At 39.7% G+C, this 21012-nt stretch overlaps 1 protein-coding gene across 1 annotated transcript; it reads right to left on the reverse strand.

The window, feature by feature from the left end:
• Positions 1-20226, reverse strand: LOC113036548 (HHIP-like protein 1). The gene is made up of 15 exons (XM_026192963.2): positions 19155-20226; positions 18152-19022; positions 10024-10288; positions 9238-9517; positions 8995-9120; positions 8773-8916; positions 7150-7262; positions 6759-6899; positions 6582-6656; positions 6137-6263; positions 5776-5921; positions 4622-4703; positions 4100-4182; positions 3444-3740; positions 1-1589 (listed from the first exon to the last, which is right to left on the reverse strand). The coding sequence occupies exons 2-15, from the start codon at positions 18455-18457 to the stop codon at positions 817-819; spliced, it is 2958 nt and encodes a 985-aa protein (XP_026048748.2). The 5' UTR covers positions 18458-19022; positions 19155-20226; the 3' UTR covers positions 1-816.
• Positions 20227-21012: the final 786 nt, after the last annotated feature.

Consider the following 21012-nt stretch of genomic DNA (forward strand, 5'->3'; position numbering starts at 1 on the left):
TCACTTTGCAGTAAACTTTATTTACATCACAGGCCCCCTGTGCCTTTAACATCTCTTTATGTAAACCTGGAAACATTACATTCAATCCGCAGAATGTCCAGCATTTCCTGGTTAAAGATAATTTTTTCATCTTAAAACTACATTCAACATGTTTCCATGTGCAATTTATTTAAAATCTGCCTCAGAAAATAAATCTAGTAAAATTATGCATTTAAAAAATGTTTGTGTGTTCTAGCAGGATTTTTTTTTTCTTTAAATGTCAAGGCACCTCCAAAACTCACTCAATCCACCAGTTTTTAGCTTGATTTGCATCATGAACATTATGAAACCATTAACTGCTGAGTACCAAAATTAATTTAAGTACAATACTCACAAGGGGTTAAGAAAGAGTCCCTTTTGTGAGCGGTAACACCGTGTTTATGTAATTATGGTTTAGATACTATGTTGCTGTTTACTATAATCATCATTGTTTCAACTTGTAACTGATTATTATCTTTACAACTGTGGATTGAGTGAGTTTAGAAGGAGCTACTTGCATATAGATCACACAAAGCCAGTGAAAAGTTGGATGCATGCTCTTCTTTTCCACTTCTCTCCAAGACGCAAATAGAGCAGTTTTAAGGTAACGTGCAGAAATGCAAAAGCAGGATAATACAAATTCTGAAAATTGCAATTAATTAAAAGTCATCCTTAAAAAAATGTGTGGGATCTAATAATCATTTATACAATCACTGTCTGTATGTGATAGTCCCATATATTTTTTCCAGTTTTTCCAGTTCTCCCAATGCTTTTCCCTTTCTTTTAACCAACTCCTTGCTAACCACAGATCACCCCTACATCTTCCGCATGTGAGCAGTTATGTTTCCCAACCCTGGACCTCTTGCACTCGAGCAGTGATCTCTCCCCACCTTCACACTCCACATCATCCAAGAATATCCTAACACTGTCGTCCGCCTCCCCCAGGACAGCCCTCTTCATCACTGCCAGGGCAGTCGAGAATCCAAGCTGACGACACACGACACTACCTGACTTGATGGTGAAAAGGTCATCGCACACTGTACCCCACTGGCCACGGATGAAAATTTCCACTCTGCCTCGATCTGGCAAACCTTCGGCGCTTACAAGTCGCACTGAGCCAACCCACAGCCTCCACCCTCCTCTTGCTTTCTTGTAACCTTGACCTCTACCCCGTCCTCTCGGCCTCTTAAACACTTGGTTGCCCTCTCCTGCACTTTCCAGCTTCTCACCAAGCCACAGCTTTTCCTCCTGTGTTTTAAGCAGCGTAGTGTTGATTAGTGGTCTCTGGGGCCTGTAGGATGGTACAAGGGGCGTCTGGTTGAAGTACGGTGGCCATGCTGTGGTCATCCTATGGTCAGGAGCTTTTGGATAGGGTGTGGAGATTAAAGTCATGTGGGGCTGCTTCAGCAATTTTGTGGATGGAGTGGTAAGGAGTTGTGGTTTGAAATATTGTGAGGTGGTGCTAGGGGGGTACTGAAGGGGTCTCCCATGTCTCCCTGATGAAGGTGTGGTGATGGTTGGGGTTTTTGCAATCCTAGATGAGTCTGCAGTCGTGGAGGTTGTGCGATAACCTGATGAAGAGACAGAATCACCCTTTTTATTTGTTTTATGAGGTGCTGAAACTAATGTTAATATAAAACAAGTTTGACATTTTGGGAAACAGAGGTTGTTTTGTTGTTAAGAATCAGATGCAGAAAAATCATATAAATAAGAGGATATTTTAGCGACTAATTAGCCTGCTAGGAAATGGGTTATGTGCAAAGTTAGCAAGTTAGCTAGCTATACTACTCATTACTACTCATTACTATACTACTATTTTTTCTATTATCATTTAAATAAAGTGTAAATACATCTAGAAAATTTCTGTATTCAGACAAAAAATGTAAAACCACCATTTTTTTGGTATTTTATATATCGTTAGCTTCATAGCATAAGTGCCTAAGTCATTGACTTAGTCAAATGACTTAGGCAATTATGCTATGAAGCTAACGATATGTAGGTATTTAAATAAGATATCATGTTGTTAAAATGCTAGCTTTAGCTGTGCAGGTGGCTATATTGTAATATATTTTTGCAGTCCATGTTCTAGCTAAGCTAACTAATTAAGACACAGCACTGACCTTATCAGCTGGAAGCACATTTCCCAAAATGTTAAACTGCTTTAGGACAATTTTTCATTGTACTATTTGACAAAGGAAAAATAGTATCAACCACAAAGGAAGGACGTAGACACAGACACAAAAGGATGAATGTCCAAACTGAGGCTGATGCAGAACAATTTATTCATAATAAATTATGCCAAAACACCTGATTTAAATTAAAGCAGTGCAAAAACCTAATGCATAAATAAGCACCATTTATCCTGCTTTAGCTTCTTGAACCAGCCAAAGAATAGCATGTTAGCAGGTCTGAAGTTGGGATTCAAAGCCAATTTAGTCAATTCCACGATACCTGAGTCGGGCAAAAGCTTGTGCAAATGCAAATGGCTTAGTCTGAATAATTAAACTTGTGATTAAAACTAAGCCAAGAGGGTGAGGCAGTAAACTCAGTTATAATTAAGATAAACAATAATTTTACAGCATTTTCTCTGCAAATTATGCAAATTATTTTCCATTCCCCATGTTTATGTTCCAGTGCACAGACTTGCTAAACTGTATAGACAGGTGAGATGCAAAAATGAATTCTTAAAAAGCTACTTATTTTTTGAATGCATATTGATTTAAGAAAAGTCACCTTTTGTTTTTTTACTCTGTTTTTTTTTTTTTTTTTTTTTGCCATTTAGGTTACAGTATGGCTTATCTGCCTCAACAAAGTAGAGAAAATGTCCAAGGGGCATATTTATCAAACTTTTTAAATCATTTTATGTGTTATTTATTTCTATATAAATATTCACAATATTCTTAATCAGTTCAAAACGGTGTGTAAAACCAGTTAAAAGGCCAAAAACTATATAGCAAATTATTTAGTTGAAGAAAAACATAAATAAACCTTAAAACCAATTTAAATATGATTAAATCATAACATTTTAACATGACCTTTAGGAGATACTGCTGATACTTTTTGATCATGAGAAAGCCTGCATAGATTTTATAATTACCTTATTCCAAGAAGGTGTGATTCCCCCCCCCCAAAAAAAGAAAGCTAAGCTAAATTATTAGCACTTAAGCCTAATTTGCAAAGGATTTTACTTAGAAGCAAACATAAATTTAGTAATTAAGATGTAAAAATGTGAAACAAAATCAGAATGTAGGCGAAGAAACCACCAGTTTTGGCGTTGCTGGCTTCTCCTCGTGCCACGGTGTGAACCAGTCTCGTGGACTTATTTTTAGTCTTAATAGTCAAATTAGTGGTTGGGTTAGCGGTTTGGCTAGAAACTGGGTAATCAGTGGAGCTAGCCTGATAAACGGGTACACCAGCAGGCCTACCAGTGGACGAGGTTGTGGCAGGAGTTGTTGCTGCCATCTGGACAGTTCTTGGCTTTACTGTTGTGGTCGACGCAGATTTTGTTGTGGTTTTGAGAGCCAGTGTTGTTGTTGGTAATGTTGTCTTTCTTGTTGTTTTTCTTGTTGCTGCTGTTGTTGGCGGTGGCTTTGGTTTTTTTCTTGTTGGCATTGGAGGTTTTTTTATTACTATTCTTGTCTTCTTTTTAGTTGTTGTAGGTTTTGTAGTGGTCGTTGTAGTAGGAACAGCTGTGGTGGTTGGTTTCTTGTTGATTACATACTCTGCAAAAAAGAGAAAAATAAAATAAAAAGAATTATGCAGTGCTAAAAACCATCCGTTGGATACCTGATGCAAGAAACTGCTTTGATTTGGTAGATTTATCAAATTTAAACGCTCCCATTAAAGTGAACAATCAAGAGACATCAAGAGAAGCCAAAAGAAACCACATGCATATTAAATAGCATGTTTTAACCATTTATTTACTGCTGGAAATGTAACTCACCAATTTCTAGAAAGAATCACTTGTAAAGTGCCTTGAAAAGCGCTATATAAATCCAATCCATTATTATTATTATTATTAAAGGTTGAAGCAGGGCAAGGAAATTCGAGAAAAAAACACCACTTTAAGACTTTCTTTTACCTTCTTTTGGGTGGAAATGAATTAGTTTTCCTTTTATCTTAACAGGTGAAGGCTTGATGCTACACTTTCCTGGTGGTGCTCTCCTGTTTCCAAGACAGAAAAGATTAGTACACATGCAATATTGGGTACTATAAGCACATATGTATCTTTTCATTTATTTTTTTTTATGTTTTGTTTTTAATGGTGTTTAGCAGCTTCCACTTTAATTGTAGTGTGTATTAGTGCAGAGATACAGTCAATGAAGATAGATTAAATAAATACGATTTAAAAAATCTGTTTTTCTTATTTCTTTCTTTTTGCCTGGATTGGCTAGAGAGGGATGGAAGATGATTGTGCTCTGAGCACTTCTTTTAACATTTTAACATGTTGCTGCACTGTATTTTATTAGCAGCATTCCAACTCTTAAAACCTCCATCATATATAATTATTGGGTTCACACTCTCACACCTTAACATCACACATCCATGTAGTTTAATGAGCACTTAACTGCTGATGAAGTAAAGTGATGCATTGGCAAGTTACCTGGAAGGGTCCACTATCTTGTAGATAACGCCACCTCTTGCTGTCGCACTCGGGACTCCTGTGGCTAAGAAATACAGCTCACCTGGAAAAATTCACAGACGAAATGGAGAAAGAGAGCAGCAGGCAGAGACGGCAGAACATAAAAAGACAAACGGGGAGATTAAAAAAATAGGAAGCAGTGAGCAAGAAAAGAAGGAGATAAAAAAAGAAAAAAATTTAAACAACAGGAACAGAGGGAAATATTTATGATGACAACAGATGGGAGACAGAAATAAAAGAGGTACAAAAATAGCAAAATGGGGGAGAAAGAGAGAGACCAAAACACTACTCTGGGGAAAAATATTTTAAACTTTGCTTTAATCATTCGTCTCCAATTTGCTTCCTGAAATTATCAGGAAAGAAGAGAAATACAATTTTTTAAGACCAACACAAACCTAAACATTTCCTAACTTAGAAATCATGCAGTTTAGTAGTAATCTAGTTTCATTAACAATAACACCAGTAAAAATATCCACTTTGGTACTTCACACTACATGTGTACTAGTTAGAAATAATTATTTCTTTTCACATTAAGCCACACAGACCAGGAAACCAGTAGGAAATCCTCTGGAAACCAAAGACATGTAGAAAAATAAATTGTATTTCCGGACTAGATGTTGAGTGTTTGCTCTTGCTATGTGAAATCAGTCCTAAAGAGGGCGCTACACCAAAAACATCTTTGATTGTTTTGGTTACTAAGAGACAAAACTGCCTGTAGTTCTCATGCAAGAAACTTACTTGTCTGCAAACATTCGTCAATTACTCACTGAGCAGTAGTAAAACTGTGAAATGTGCAACACAAACTGGAAACAGAAAAAAAGTTACACCTTTTTAATAGTGTTGGCTGCAGGTGTCACAAGGAGGGTTTCAGTGCAGTACCCTACATCTCTTTGCAACCTATTTCACCAGCTGTCAGCAACCTCTAGCAACCCCAACCAGTCTGAGAATACACATTTTCCACAAGCAACTGGCAGCTGCCAGGGGATTCATGGACTGTTTCTAGGTGTGTGTGATTGGGGCTCAAGTTTATCGTTCCATTATAAATGTACCTAATTAAATAAGTGATGCAGTGTCTGGTAGCAATACATCAACACACCGACCCACACAGTTATTACCTGCTTCATCTTCAGCAAAAGAGATGATGTATTTATAGTAACTGTTGATAAGTTTGGGGAATCTGCAGGTCTGGTCTCTTCCCATGCAGATTTCATTGTACTGCCATTCACCTGTGGTAACGTTCTCCCTAAGAGACATCAGACGCCTAAACACAAACAGAGATACATATAATGTTTACGCATAGCAAGAGCTGTAGTCCAAAAGCTTCACATCAATGCATTTTTACTGTAAATTATTAAATCAACCCTGTGCAGAGCAGTTCAACAGCACACTGACTGGACACTGATTAGGTAGAAATCCACAAAAACAAAAAAGGCTACGAGTGTTTTCATTTGAAATTTTAATTTTACAAACACACACCCGCTCATGAAATCCCCAAAGATGTAGAGTCCGTTAAGGTTGGGCATCTGACAGCCTCTGTAGATGTATCCTCCTGTCACAGACTTGCCCAGCTTGTGTGGATAGGCAAAGATTGGCAAGACATCGTCTGCAAACACATAAACAAAGATCAGACCTCGTTTATTATTCAGTGTCACTGCTACATCATTGTAACAAACAGGAAATATACTGTACCCTGTAAGAAACCTGAGCTCGTGAAATTAAAGGACAATGAAGTTCCGTTATTTAAAATCTCTTTTGAGTTGACAACAGTTTTTTTATTCTATTCTAAGGAGGCTTTTACAGAGAACAAAGAGTGTGCTGTAACAATTTAATTTACAAATTAAATATCTGTATAAATATTAAATAATTTGGTTAAAATATACTTGTATTTATGGACTTTCAGTAACCCAGACTGTAGACTCACCGAGGGATGAGTTTTGACAGAGTTTACGATCGTAGCAGCTGAATCCTTCTTTGGCTCTCCAGCCGTAATTTCCTCCTTAAAAATAAGAGTTGACACAGTAAAATTACTCAGCAAAAAAGTTCTACAATTTATATGTATTCAAACGGTTTGATGCTGGAAAAATTGGAATTTTCATACCTTTAACAATGAGGTCTACCTCTTCGTATTTGTTCTGGCCCACGTCACCACAAAGCATCCTGCCTCTGCCTTCAGTGGTAACGGGGTCACCGCGGTCAATGGAGCAACGCCACATGTTGCGAACTCCATAGGCATAAACCTCTGCAGGGAAACAAAGAAATAAATACGTGGATGGAAAACACAAACAAAAATGACATCCTCTGTGAGGACGCACTTCTGACACGAACAGTCATTTTCCAGCTTTGCACAGAAAGAAAAACACAGTCCCACCGCAGTCCAATATTATGAGAGAAAAGCTAAGCTAGATTAGCATTAATAAGTGTGCCATTCAGCATCTTCAAAGTCACCAGACATGATCACAGTCTTCCACACAAACAGGAAATTCATTTACCCGGCCGTGCCTCCTTCTCGCCCAGAAATGGGTTGTCTGAGGGAATGCTGTATGGGGCACTGTTATCGTTGAAGTCAACGTCAACACGCAGCACCTTGCCGAGAAGTGTTGACCTATTAAACGTAACGACCAGACAAAAAAGGAAGAATGACTCAGAGTATCATAAAGACTGTGGTGACTGAATGGTTCAACCGTAAGTGTTTATTTAACGCCAGAAAAGCATGGTCAGATCTGTTTTGCAGTTCTGTTTGAATGAATCTGAGTAGAGAGTATAGCTCTGGACACTTCAAAATCCATCCTGCTACGTCTATCAGCAGTCACATGAACAATGGACAGTAGTGATCTGAATCCACTGGCTGTCATAACACTGACCATCAATGTGGGATAGTTTAGCATGAGCTGTTTCTTTCCTTCTCCCTACCTTTCTCTCCCTTGTTGTTTCATCTGCTTAGAAATGTAAGGAAAAGAGGAACTACCTTCACAAATGGGTGTAATTTCTGTATAAAGAATAATTTAAAACAAATATTATTAATGGCCTTTATGGCCTTTTTCCAGTGTCCACTTTTTCCAGTGTTTACCACCCTGCACTCACTCTCGCTCACTTTCTCTCTCCCCTCCACATTCCAGTGTGTGGTGGTCCATGATGTGTGTAGTGTGTCATGTCAATATTAGACTTGGCAGGCTGCATTCCCAGAAGAGCTACTACGGCTTGTCAAAAACAGCCTCAGGAAGAGACAAACGGCTAAATTGTCCATCTCTGGAGAAAAGGTGCTAACAGCTCTAAATGAAGTCCCAGTTTTGGAGGAAGTTTACTTGCTTTCTTGATACAAACATTAAAGATAGATCGCTATTTTTGTCAGCCCTAAAATGCAAACCTACCTATTAAATGTGACATTATTGGTGCATTTCACAGGATGAAGTATTGATTTACAAAACATGAGGAGCAATATTTGAACTCCCTGATGCTCTTTTCTATTGGCTGAACTTTGTGACTTGCAACCAAAGGGTTTTTGGCTTTATCTTTAATTTTCTGTGCTAAAAATTCAAAAATAATAAACTTCAATCAATGCAGCTCTCGGTATAATGATAAACCATAGAGGAGGAATGCCTATTTGAAGTGTTTTGTAAATTAAAGACTGAAATCTCCATAAACTGGCACAGCACAGAACCTGGCAGTTATCATGAATGATTGTTTATGACACGTGCAAACAAAGTTTTCACTCGTCACTTTGAAGAAATTGTTTTGAATTATAGTCTTTGCAAAACTATCATTTATAATGCCCTCTGTTCAATGCAGAAACGTTCCTCATAAATGTGATCCTTTTAATTAGATTTGATTTGAGAGGAATTTAACTATCTGGAACCCATTTTTGGCAGGACTCTCTGACGCTTTACCTGCTCCGACTCGACTTTGGTATTTTGTTTATCAAGTCAACATCTTGACAACGTCATGAGGCCTCGTGAAGATTATAAAGATGAGCATTCTTCACAATCACAACTATGTCTATTATATTTGCGTGTTATTTGAGATTTCACATCTTCTTTAACACAAAATGTGAAATCAACATTGTGGGTCTATGCATGCATCCAAACATGCAAACACATTAGTTAAACAGTACTGACTTGTTTTGTGAATTGCCAAACTTTCCAAAGGGATCTCCAGCACGGCCACCGTCACCTATGAAGATGTACAGATACCCATCGTGACCGAAAAGAAGCTGTCCTCCATTATGATTGGATGCTGGCTCCACCACCTCCAGGATGGTTCTACAGCAGGAGAGATGAGAAGATGATGAATGTATTTGTGTCATTTAAGACCATGCAAGGACCTACTAAATACAGCACCTCTCAGAAGAATGGTCTAGTTGATTATCATCATGTGCTGATACTGTGAACTCGCTGATTCGTATTCGTTCCTCCTTCTTAACAGACACAGAGTAGTACACGTAGGCTTTTCTGACAGTGGTGAACCTGTGAACGAAACAGAAGCTCAATGGAAATGCTGCATTTCACATTTTGGCACAATGAATTTTTCCTTTGAAAACTAAATGTTGCTATTTAAATGTGTATTTTGATTGGAAAAAAGACCTAGGGTGTAAGGCTATGCAGAGGAATCCCCTCTCGTCTCCAGCCCACGGGGATGTGAGGACGGCTTTAGTCAGGTTGAGGAAAGGTCGATCGATCCTAGAGCCGTTCGCCAAGTACACCCACACATAACCCAGCTGCTCCGCAACAAAAAAGCGATGAGTTCCATCATCTGCATGGATCATGGCCACAGGGTTACGGAGTCCATTGGCAACTTCCTGTAAGCACAGCTCCAAACATCCTTCGGGATCTTCATTTAGCAATCCCAGGTTAGCATTTAACTCTTAGGGTGGGGGAAAAAAGACACGGGAGAGTAGATTGGCATGTGTCTAATCACATGTGCAAACTGAGTTGCAATCAAACTTGCAGAGGCTTGCACCAAATTAAAACTGTAATTATTTTACAGCAATGCACTGTACTTTCAGCTTCTGTTCAGGCAGTTACAAATCAATATGAAGAGCTCTTCCACCCACACTTTCTTTCATTGCAGGGATTTTCTTGGTGAGACAGTGCAGACACGGATATTTTCAAATTCATGCATGCAGTTCAGACTGTTTGCATCCATCATTGACATTCGTACTAATGATTTTAAACATTTCACTTTAAGCATGCTAGCTGGTTTGCTGATGTGGAGCATCATTTTGATACTGACGCTGACATTTAGCTCACAGATTGATGTGTTTAATAACAGCTTCAGAGCTATCAAGGCTGTATACTCTAGACCTTTTTCTGGGCTAGTTACACCGAGATACATTTTTTTAACCTCTTCATACAACATGTAACTCATACCTGCATTTGTCAAGACACTAGGATAGCAATACTCTTTGTCCTTCAACACCAGAAATTCACAAAACCTTCTGTGATCTTCTTCAATTGTGGCAGTCAGGTTTGTAAACTGCTGTGAGTTCCCTACGTCCTCAAGCAGGAGGCTGAGCGTGTACCGGCACTGCCGCCAGTAGTCAGAGCAGTAATCCCCACAGAGTCCAGGTAGCGCCCTCATGGGTGTGTCAGCGTCCTCGGCATCATACAGGTGGGCAGCATATGGAGAACACTCCTTCAAAGGACAACAGATACCGTTTCATTACATATGATTTAAAAATGTAAAACTTTTTTGAGCTAATATCAAAGGTAGAGTTACAGAAATGTATGAGATTCAGTAATGAATCACTTAAATGGATTTGTGTATTTGTTCTTCCACAGCCTCTGGGCCTCATTTTGACTGGGCAAGCCTGAGATATATGCAGCCTGTCTGAGTGCGGCCTGGTATAAATGGATCCCAGGAAGGTCCACTCAGTTATTAAGTCACAACCACACTGTCCACACCCAGAATGGTGTGCCTTAGGCACAAAGAGCCATGGCACCCAAACCATCATCATGCAAACTGGTGCGCTTTCATTTGCCAGAAAAACCAAACTGATCCAGTAAACAAATCCCAAACAACAAACCAGCATAAGATTGGTTTGGTAGATCAAGAGTGTTTAGATTAAATTTGGTGTTGTTTCTTGTAAGGGCTCATAAACCTATTTTCACTTTGCAGTGAATTATTTCTGACATCAGTAAAGTTTTCCAAATAACTGTTTTGGTATTTAAACAAAAGTAAATATTTAAATAAATAAACATAAATAACGTTGCAAAAGATTTAGCTCATTTAGCACAGATCAGAACAGCAGATATGGGATATTTTTGTGTTGTTTCACAGTCTGACGCTTAATCTCAGCTGTTTTTATATATGGAGATTATTACAGTGATTATGTAAGTGGTGGATTTAGTTTCAAAAGCACTTTAAAAATTATGTCACTGAATAACGTCAACGTGGACAAAACGTGTTGTTTTTAATCCTGTCATCACAATGCCTCTTCTGGTAATTATTTGCTGTAACATTTTTGCAAGGACATTGGTAAATGAAAACATGTACTTATGTGTTTTTATCTAAAAGATTTTTTAAGTTTTTGTTGTCTTCATTGAGCCCTGGTTGAAAAATAGTCCCCAAACGATGGACCAATGTCACAGAAGTTGCCTGGACGTCTTTGCTTGACTTTCTAGTGAGAGAAACGTTTGTGTTGAAGGATTTCTTTTTGCAATCTCTTCCTTGATTAGAATGAAAAAGCAGATATTCGCAAAAAAAAAAAACCTTCAGTGGTTTCTTGACCTCACAATCACAGGCTTTCTGGCTCCTTTCTTTAACTTTGCACTCAAACAATTGCATTTGATGCTGACACTGAATGCAGTGATGCAACAGCTGTTCGCCAAGTACACCAAGTACAACAGCTGTAAAACTCTTACCTTCAGCATTCAGATTTTTTTTTAACAGTCTGGGTACATGTAGGAAAAGCCTCATTATGAGAAAAAGATCAAAGCAGTAACAAGGGAAATAAATGGGTGATGTCCTGTTAACTAGTGAATCTACATACTGGAAAATAATATAAACACCTGCCATTTGTTTTTTTGTTTTTTTGTTATATAAATCTGTTGCGCTTGCCTTTATTTGGTAAGACAAAGTACATCAGGTAGAAATGGATGAGCAGTAACGTATTTAATTATTTGTACCAGCAGAGCACTTTACTCCAGAGTTGTTAAAAGAAAGAAAAGATCCTGTAACTCAGTGCAGTCTGGGGCAAAATGTAAAGATTTTAAATTTATTTATTTTAATATAATTGTTTGATTTTTGTTTCTGTATGCAAACCTCTATCTAATCTCTGTTCTATGTAGAAACAGTACCAACAACCAACTGTCTCTAGTTCAATTTTTCCAGTGGTACAAAAAACAGTTTTGACCAGGAAGATGACGCCAGAGTTTGAACAGTGTATTGTGGGTAATAACTGTTTCGTCATATTTACAATTTGGCAATCGGGCAAATATAAGCATTTGGGTATGTAGATATTTATTACTGCTTTATTACAAGTATAGTCAGCCAGACCTTGACCAGCTGTGACCAGAACTTAAAACTTGACCTTGATTTTTATCCTAATTACCACCTGTAAGACTACAAGGCCGTCTTTTGTGTTTGGTGTATATTCCTGTGAGCAGATTTTTTTTAAGTATTTAGACCACAATTACACACATATGGACAAACTCACAGTGTCAGTAGGTAACATGACTCAAGCTGTAGCCCACACTAAAATGGATATGTTTAAATATAAAGGTGTGACAAATCGATTACTATCAATACTTTTTGGACACTGTTTTGTCTGTTTTTTTACTGTATCACATAAAATGTTTCATCACAGTTGCTGATCATACAGTAGTCCATCAAACTTTACATTTCTGTGTCTGTCTTTGTCTTTTAGGGCACAGATGGCTTAAACTGCTGTTCCATCCAAGTGTTAACTGAAACACTGACTTTTATAAATCACAGAGAACGGGGAGGTGGGGAGTTTGGCAAAAACAGTCAACGCAGACTCTTGTTGAACATCTTGATAGTACTACTGTGGAAAAGATCAGAGTGTTCTCTGAAAGAGATTTCTCTCTACTGGGCCAAACAAAAGCTGTGTTCAGTCTGAGATGCTGGAACTGCTGATGAAAGCAGTAAACAGGCATGTGGGGCAGATGCTACGTTCAAGGAAAAATGTATAAGTTCAATAAGGTTATGAAGGTATAAGGTTATGAAGACGTTTTCTTTGCTTGAAAATGAGAGACATGTGTTGGCAAAAAGGCAGAGCAAACTGCAAATACTGCACATGATCTTTTGTTTGACCAAGTCATGCTGAAATCCCAGCCATTGTCCTATTTTGGTTCCACTATGATAGGGTAGAAATAAGGCATGCAGCTACAAGCAGCTGTTTCTAACAACGCGACCACTTCAAGCTGCTATAATTTGGTGTTTACGCCGTCAAATTCAGAATAGACTCAGATTTTATTCCTGTCATCTCACATGCTCCAGATTCTCCACTGACTGCTCCACACGCTGGTGTTTTATTGTAGCTGAGAGACAAAAAAGAGTCATGGTAAACAGATGAGAGGTAAATGTGTGACCCTGTCTGAGGAAATGACACAGGCTGAGTTTTTAAACTGAGAGAGCAGTGTGAAACAGCCAGACACATTGCTTTTTTTTTGCTTTTTTTTTTTTGCCTGTCCCGTTTGGCTCTTTTGCCATCAGAATTGTTGTCTAAAGGCAAAGAAAGATGCCCAACGGATTTACTTTACCAAACTGACCATCCCAGCCTTGCCGTAATGGTCCATTTGATTCACCTTTTATTGTTTATTTTATTTTCACTTACTGAATACGGGACAGACTTGACTGGGGGAAAGAAGGGGAGAAAGAAAGAGGGAAAGAGAAACAGCTGAGAAGAGGGACGGGGGAGAAGGGCAAAAGACAAAAACCAACAGAACGGGCAGAGAAAAAAAATGCATATATCAATCACCTGGATCACCTGCTGAGAAAGAAAAAAGAAAACAAGCAGAAGAGAACAAGAGTAATAGAATAAACAACATCACAATGATATATGGGAATATGACAGTAAATACTAAATGTTAAACATTATTGTGCAGCACATAAGATCAACAGAACACAGTGTGCTTTGAGGTAGGAGCCAAAAAGGGTGTAGTTTGTGGGTGTGATCACCCGTGTGTACACCTGTGAGCATGGACGCGCTTGTTTTTTGTTTTTTTAAAAGGTTCCTTCATGTAATAATCTGCTAGAGGGTGTGGGGGGGCCACAGCCCCGTCCTCCAGGGCGTGAAGCAGGTGTGGAGGAGATCAAAACTCCAGACATCCAGAGGCCCCCAGAACACAAGAGACCAAGGAAGACCAACAGAGGGGCAGCCGCGCCACTGTCCCGGAAAGAGCTGAGGAGAGTCCCAGATGAGGGCTCACTCAGCAGCCGCGGAGCAGAAGCCAGGGGGAGTTGCAGTGACGCGCCCGTGAGCTCCGCCGGCAGCCAGCTGCGCCTGAGTGACCGAGCCCCAGGCCGAGAGGCCGGGGGCACCCCACCTCCGAAGTGGCCCGAGCGAGCCCCAGGCTCCAGGCCCCGATAAGCGGCCGCCAAGGAGTGAGCCGGTGTGTACCTGGACGCCCATCCCCGGACACAAAGAACCACCAACGCACCGATGTCTGAGGGGGTCCGCCACTGGCAGGGGAAGTGGTGGTGGGGGGAGATAGGCCTCCAAACCTTGGAGGGCCTGAGATGGCCCCAGAGAGGTGGCGCCTGACACCCAACCTGACATATAGACACAGACATACAGGCACACACAGATACAAACATCCATTCCCACCCTCATGCTCTCATATGCACTTACTCCACACTCAACCAACGTGGAGACAGACATAAAGAGACGTTGTACACAGCCAGACACATTGCTACCGTACTAAAAGCTTGCTTATTAAAAATGCAAGAGGGAAACAACTAATCTGGACTTCTGCTGCTTGGTGCAGTGCTCACTAAATGTTTTTTATCCTCAAACAGCCCCTTTATGGGTCTTGTTGAACTGAGGGTGCTGCTAATGGTTTATTTGATGACAAAATAAATGAAAACCCATCGAGAAAGCCACGTGAAAGCAGAGCACAACTATAACACACAAATGCACACTCTTTTCAAGGGCAACAGAATGCCCTTGAAATTATCTCTATGTCTGTTTTTATTATTGTTAATTCATTTGTTTTTCTCTTTTCTTTATGCCTGACATTATCTTCACTGATTTTATTCATCTCTTCTTATTCCTGTGCTTTTCTTCATCCTTTTTCTCTCTGCTCCTCTTTTGCAGCAACCTGATATATCCTGGACCCCTGGCCTGAGGAGGAAATGGTTGTTTGTTTGGTCAAGTAAGCAAAGAACAATGACAGTCTTCCTCCCGTCTCCCTGACTCACACACACACACTCATTTCCCACTCTGTCTCTCTCTTTAATATGTGTCTGCCTGTCCCTCTCTTCACGCTGTGATTGATATCAGTGCTAGGAAGCTTCCGTTCTGCAGCTGGAACAGACGGCTTCAGTGTATGGCTTTTGCCCTGGTTAAGTACCCTGGCAGCGGGGTAACCTGACCGCCTCCCGGGCCTCTTTCACCTCAAATTATGAACTTGGGAGCCGAAAAACCACAGAGCGGACCATCATCATTGAAAAAGGTTTAAAAAGTACACAAAAGCATCAACATACCTCAAATGGAACCAAAAATGCATTCTTTATTTTTAACATAACTTTTCATATAAAGCGCTCATGTAAATGAGAGTTTCTTTAAAGGCTTTTTGTTGCAGTCTACACAGCACATGTGTATCATGCTAAACTTTTTGAATGTATATTTCGTCTGAGCTCCACCTATATCCAGCAGTTGTAAATGGTGCGTGAGTCGCTGCTCTGCAATTTTACTCGAGATCCAGCCTGCACTGCTTGGTAAGAACCACATCAGGCTATAATTACCACAATAACATAAGTCTATATTTTTGGACGATTCGTCACCATCTTTACATAACGTATGATGTATGAAACTGCCGGGAAGCCGCCAAGTTTGTTAGTTTTCATTGTTTCCTTGTTGACATCAAAAATTAAAGTGTTATTTATGGTAAAGCTACCCACCCGATTATTTTGGCTTCTGCATAGTGAAGCTTTTATCTCAGTTATACGGCCATGACCAAATTTGTGCTGCACCTATCATTTAATTTGTGCTCTGGATCTGCACGTAGTAAGCGTCTGAGCTGCAAAGTCAGGGCCTAATTATGTCATCAGTGAGTGGGAGTGGCTTCAAGGGTTATTCCAGGAAGGGAGGGGCTGGATTTCAGCACTGGGATCTGTTTAAGATTAAAGAGCTGAAAAAGGAAACTAAAACACATTCACACTAAAATAGAAAAACTCGTTAGAATAAAAAATATCCAAAACTATTAACAGAGACTAAAAGTTGAGTATTTATTTTATTTTATGTTCTGTTTTGCCATGTTCACTTTATTATTAGTAGTATCATCATCATCATTAACTATTATTAAAAAAATGAATTTCCTAAATATGGGATAAGGAAAGTATTTCATATCTTATTTTTATCTTATTTTTTATTAAACTGCATTGCAAGAATAACACAATAATGCATTTGGAAAGTTTTTTTTTCATGCCAAAATTGTATGAGTCAATGCTTTTTAAAACAATATAAGTTAAAGAAAAAAAAATATTATGTTCACCTAGGGATTGCTGGTTCATTTTTCTACCTCTGCCTTATGGTCTCTCTGCTGTCATTAAGTGAAATTCAGTTGTTCCCCTCCACACCTAATGTTGGCACAGGCACTTCATTCAAATATTGCCAAGTCTTCTGATGGCGTAGTTAAAACCTTAATGCATATTTTTGTGAGATTACTGGAAAAGTGAATGTGCTGTTAAATTGTTCTGCAATTTCATACAGTTGTTCTGGTTCAAACTCTGGAGACTGGCTGTCTTATGCTTATGTCTGTGCCTCATCTGAGAAACTAATGTTTTCTGGCACATAGTTCACGCTTACTTGTAACTTTACCAGATAAGATGACACAGACTGTTTTTCTTTGACCTCTTTTTCATACCAAGGCTGCTACCTGGCTGGATCTAAACACGTTAACTTTAGCCATAGCGCCGTCACCTTTATTGGCTTCTTTAAAATGTTCATGTTCAGCTGGTGAGGGTGATTTAAGTGTCTGATTAGGTCTCTTGCTAAGAACATTTGCCGATTCTGTCCCAATTTACTTTGCCAGTTTTGTGTTTTCCCTACTCACAGTAGAACTCGCAAATGGCCACAGCCAAATGCTAGCAGGTGGCTGCATGAAAAGGACCAGCTCACATTTGAATGCACGTGAGGCTAGCCAACAGGTCACCAGTCAGGACCAAGAAGACTGCAAATTATCAGATTTCCAGTCAATCAGTCCATTTCAACTTTCTTGGCTTTAAAAAAAAATGATGACAACTAATCTGTGATTTGTTTAGTACATGTTTGTGAACAGATGACCATGCAACATCACCTCCATGGACCCAGACATTTTGTGTCTACATCAAATAGCAGGATTCACTGGAAGAATCCACAATTTTTACAAGCCTGAACATCATGTATCAGGTAAGAAGTCCAACCAATGGCGCGTTTTTTGTTTTTATTCAACAGGTGTCCCACTCCATGCACCTTAGTTGGTGAAGTTGTGGCAGAAATTTTTGGATATCTATGTTTTCATTCAACACCCATGTGTACTGTCATTTCATCAAGAAGAAAAGTTAGCAACAATAAACTGAACGGTTATGCGGTACAGTAAAGGAATTACTAACATATTTTTTTGAAAAATCCACCGTAGTGTTATATGAACATTTAAATCAGGCCAGATGTCTGATACACACCACTCCATGGGTTGCATCAGACCCTACAATAATACAAATTAAACAGAGAAAACCTCACCAATCTTATGACCCCCATGAGCAGGTGCTCTGGTGACAGAGGGAAAGAAAACCCATCGCAATCATTCATCTTCAACTCTCTTAGCAAAAGGCAGCCTGTTCTTGATTTTGGAGGGTTTATTTCCACTGGATGATCCTTTGGGCTTTATATTCACCATGTTCAATTTACACATCGGTTTGGCTTTTGGTATGAGTAACTGCTGTCTAAAAGCATCATGTATTCATTAAACTGTTAAAATATTTTGTTGGTTCTCCTTTATGATGAGCTTCTTACACATGACTAAACACACTTATATCTTCCTGTTGGAAATATGTAGTAGAATTTATTACCTGCTAAAACAAACCAGAGGGGAATCTGCTTTAATTTAAATGTAAAAAGTCACAATTGTGATGCTAGATTAGAGGACAGCATATTAAAATAAAATAATAAATAAAATAAAATAGCATAATAAAATCTAGTTATTATACACACAGTGGAAAACATGAGTTTGAATTCTAAACTGAACATGTGTAACACAGTCTGATTTGAATATTTGTACCTATACTCATCAAATCAAAGAGATCAAATCAAATTAGAATAAATGTTTCTCTTACCTGGCAGAGGATGCTGCGTACGTATTTGCCACAGGCTGCATAACCTGAATGGTCAAAGTTTTCCATAATGTTGTAAAACCTGCCCGATATCTCCTCATCTTTTTCCACATCACAGCACCCAAACTTGGAATACTCCTTGCAGAAGGCCAATGGCTGCCTGGGCTCAAATGGAGGCTTGTAATCCAAACACTGAGGGTGACAGCTCCCCCACCAGGTACGGAGGAGCAACAGCAGGATGGGGAGAAGGTGGTGAGGGGATGTGTGCTGCAAGATGCATCTGGGGACCAAATTGCAGGTCTGTATCATCGTGCTGTAAGTATACGCTCTCTCAGTTCTGGATAGTTTGTCTCTTGACCCAATATTGTAGTAAATGAAGTCAGTGTGAATGTGGTATTTGAGTTTAGAAAAGGTAAGAAAAGGAAATGAGTGTACAGGTTACATCACGTCTATAAAGCGCAAATATGAAACTGAAAGTTAAAGTGGAATGTTTGATGTTTTCATTTGGTGTGCTTGTCTCTGCAGATTCAGGCAGCCATCAGTGAGCTTATGTCTAGAGGTGTGAATGTGTGTATGAAGTGACCCTCCATCACAGCTGCCTGCCAGCTGGCCAGAAACCTACAAAATACTCAGGATAACTCCAGTTAAATCTAACTCACACAACACACTCACATGGTAGGCTAACCTCAAGATGTGTGAGACAAAAATGAGGTAAAATATAGTAAATCTGATCCAAGATCCAGTGAATTATTTTATTCAGGAGAACTGCAGAGCAGTCCTGAAGGTCTGTCCAAGCAATGTCCCAAATTTCTGTGATGAGAAGAGTTTACTCAGTCATATCTGCATAAACACCTGCACGTCACAGCAGAAGCTCCTGAAAGAGATAAGGTTCCCGTCACTGAAACTGACCATCAATCACATTGCAACTTATTCTCAAAAATAAGTTTGTTGGTGCACTAAAAGCAAATAAACAAAAGTACTAATCTTCTTAGAAAGAGGGACTAACCTTACGAAAAGCAATCGAAAATGCTGCACCCTCAGCCACAGTTTCTGAAAAATATTTACTTCTAGCTTGAAGTCACTCGGAGAGTCTCTGCTCTGTGTTTGGTCTGGACGTGCTCGTTTGCAGAAGCCATAGGTACAGACAGACAGCAGAAGAAAGTGAGAGTGAGAGGTCCTTTCATTCAGACACAGCCACGCTGCAGCTTTAGCTGAGATCCCTCCCTCATTGCTTCTTTCCTCCTCCCCCTCCTCTCTTCTTTTCATTTGCTTTTTCACTCTCCTACAAAGACACATGCATTCCTCCCCATAGCATGCGGTCCATATTGCCCTGAAGTTGCAACTTTCTACCTCTTCTTCCTCTGAACTCCCCCACCTTCAGCATTCCCAGACCTCCTCTCTGTGTCTAACAGTTCCAGACAGACTTACTCACACTGGTGAGGTCGAGTGTGTGTGTGTGTGTGTGTGTGTGTGTGTGTGTGTGTGTGTGTGTGTGTGTGTGTGTGTGTGTGTGTGTGTGTGTGTGTGTGTGTGTGTGTGTGTGTGGTCAGATGAACTGAGACGTGTGCTGGAAGCAGAGACCAATGGATTCTCCAGGCACTATTCCAAACCTGAATCTTATGTTTAAGAGCACAACTGGCAAACATTTGCAACTAATTTGTTTGAATACTTTTAGTTGAATTATAGCTTCTTCCCAAGTCAGAAAATTAAAAAAAAAAAAAAGGGGGGGGGGGACAGTTAAGAGACCTTTAAACTTCTTATATACAATGTTTCTCTACTTTGACTTGCTTCAGATTTATATAATTTATATTTTAATGCATTATAATCAGCACAGAGAACATGACTCTTCAGGTTTTTGCAGCTCATTCTTTTAGTTTGAGATCAAACACTTTACCGTCTTTACCGGGATCCAAACAACACAGTGCTACAGATTGTTCAATGACCCCCCCGGGCAAACTCATGATTGCTAAGAAAAAATTGTTATTCTCCTACTGGTTGGCGAGTGGTTGCTAGCAGTCACCAGGTGAAACTGGTTGCAAAGACGTATAAGGTGCCCCACCAAGGTAGTTTTAAAGATGCCCGTTTGTCTGTGGACATTTGCTAACTACTTGCCAAGTAGTAGCAAAACTTGGCAAGTAGGTAGCCAATGTGTTTGAGTAGCTGGTTTACAGATAAGTGAAGTCTTCCATATAAATTTGATATCCTCTTTGCAGCCAGTTTCATCCAGGAGCTCTGAGCTACCATAAGCCATCTGGTTAGGGAATACACATTTTTCCCTAGTGAGTGGTCACTGCCAGAGGGTCACTGACAGGTCTGCAGGCATCGATGATTTTAGCAACTGATTTCACAGTGCCGGCCTGCAATCCACAGCAACCACTCTTTTCGGTTGCCACTTTTCGTGTCCAGGTGGTTAATGACTTGTCTCTAGACCTGAAATAAAGTGATAGGTTTGTAGCTTAAATTACACAGCAAAGCAAGACACGAGTAGGCAAAGTTCTTTATGTTTCTCGTGCACGGGAGAGAACTGGACAAACGGCGTTCCTTCGCTTGACCCCAGTTGCTCTCATCTGCTCCCCCGTAACACTGCTCTTTTATTGAGGTTACATGAATAAGCATAGGTTCATTAACATATGACGTCTACATACACACAGAGTACCTTGCCTGTGCGTTGTGTAAGTGTGTGTGTGTGTGTGTGTGTGTGTGTGTGTGTGTGTGTGTGTGTGTGTGTGTGTGTGTGTGTGTGTGTGTGTGTGTGTGTGTGGGTGTGGTCAGTGACCCCATAATCGACTTCCCTAAACCTGCTGGTCTGGAAGTCCAGCAGTTCATCTAAACAGAAGGCACTTAGCCTAAAACAGATATAGATA

The sequence above is a fragment of the Astatotilapia calliptera genome, chromosome 14, assembly GCF_964374335.1.
Source record: "Astatotilapia calliptera chromosome 14, fAstCal68.1, whole genome shotgun sequence".
NCBI lineage: Eukaryota > Metazoa > Chordata > Actinopteri > Cichliformes > Cichlidae > Astatotilapia > Astatotilapia calliptera.

Coding starts and splice junctions, on each gene's coding strand:
- LOC113036548 (XM_026192963.2), bottom strand. CDS start 18,457: ATGATACAGACCTGCAATTTGGTCCCCAGATGCATCTTGCAGCACACA. Junction 5,922..6,136: donor TTTGGGGATTTCATGAGCGG/GTGTGTGTTTGT, acceptor GTTTGTGTTTAG/GCGTCTGATGTCTCTTAGGG. Junction 4,183..4,621: donor AAGATAGTGGACCCTTCCAG/GTAACTTGCCAA, acceptor TCTTGGAAACAG/GAGAGCACCACCAGGAAAGT.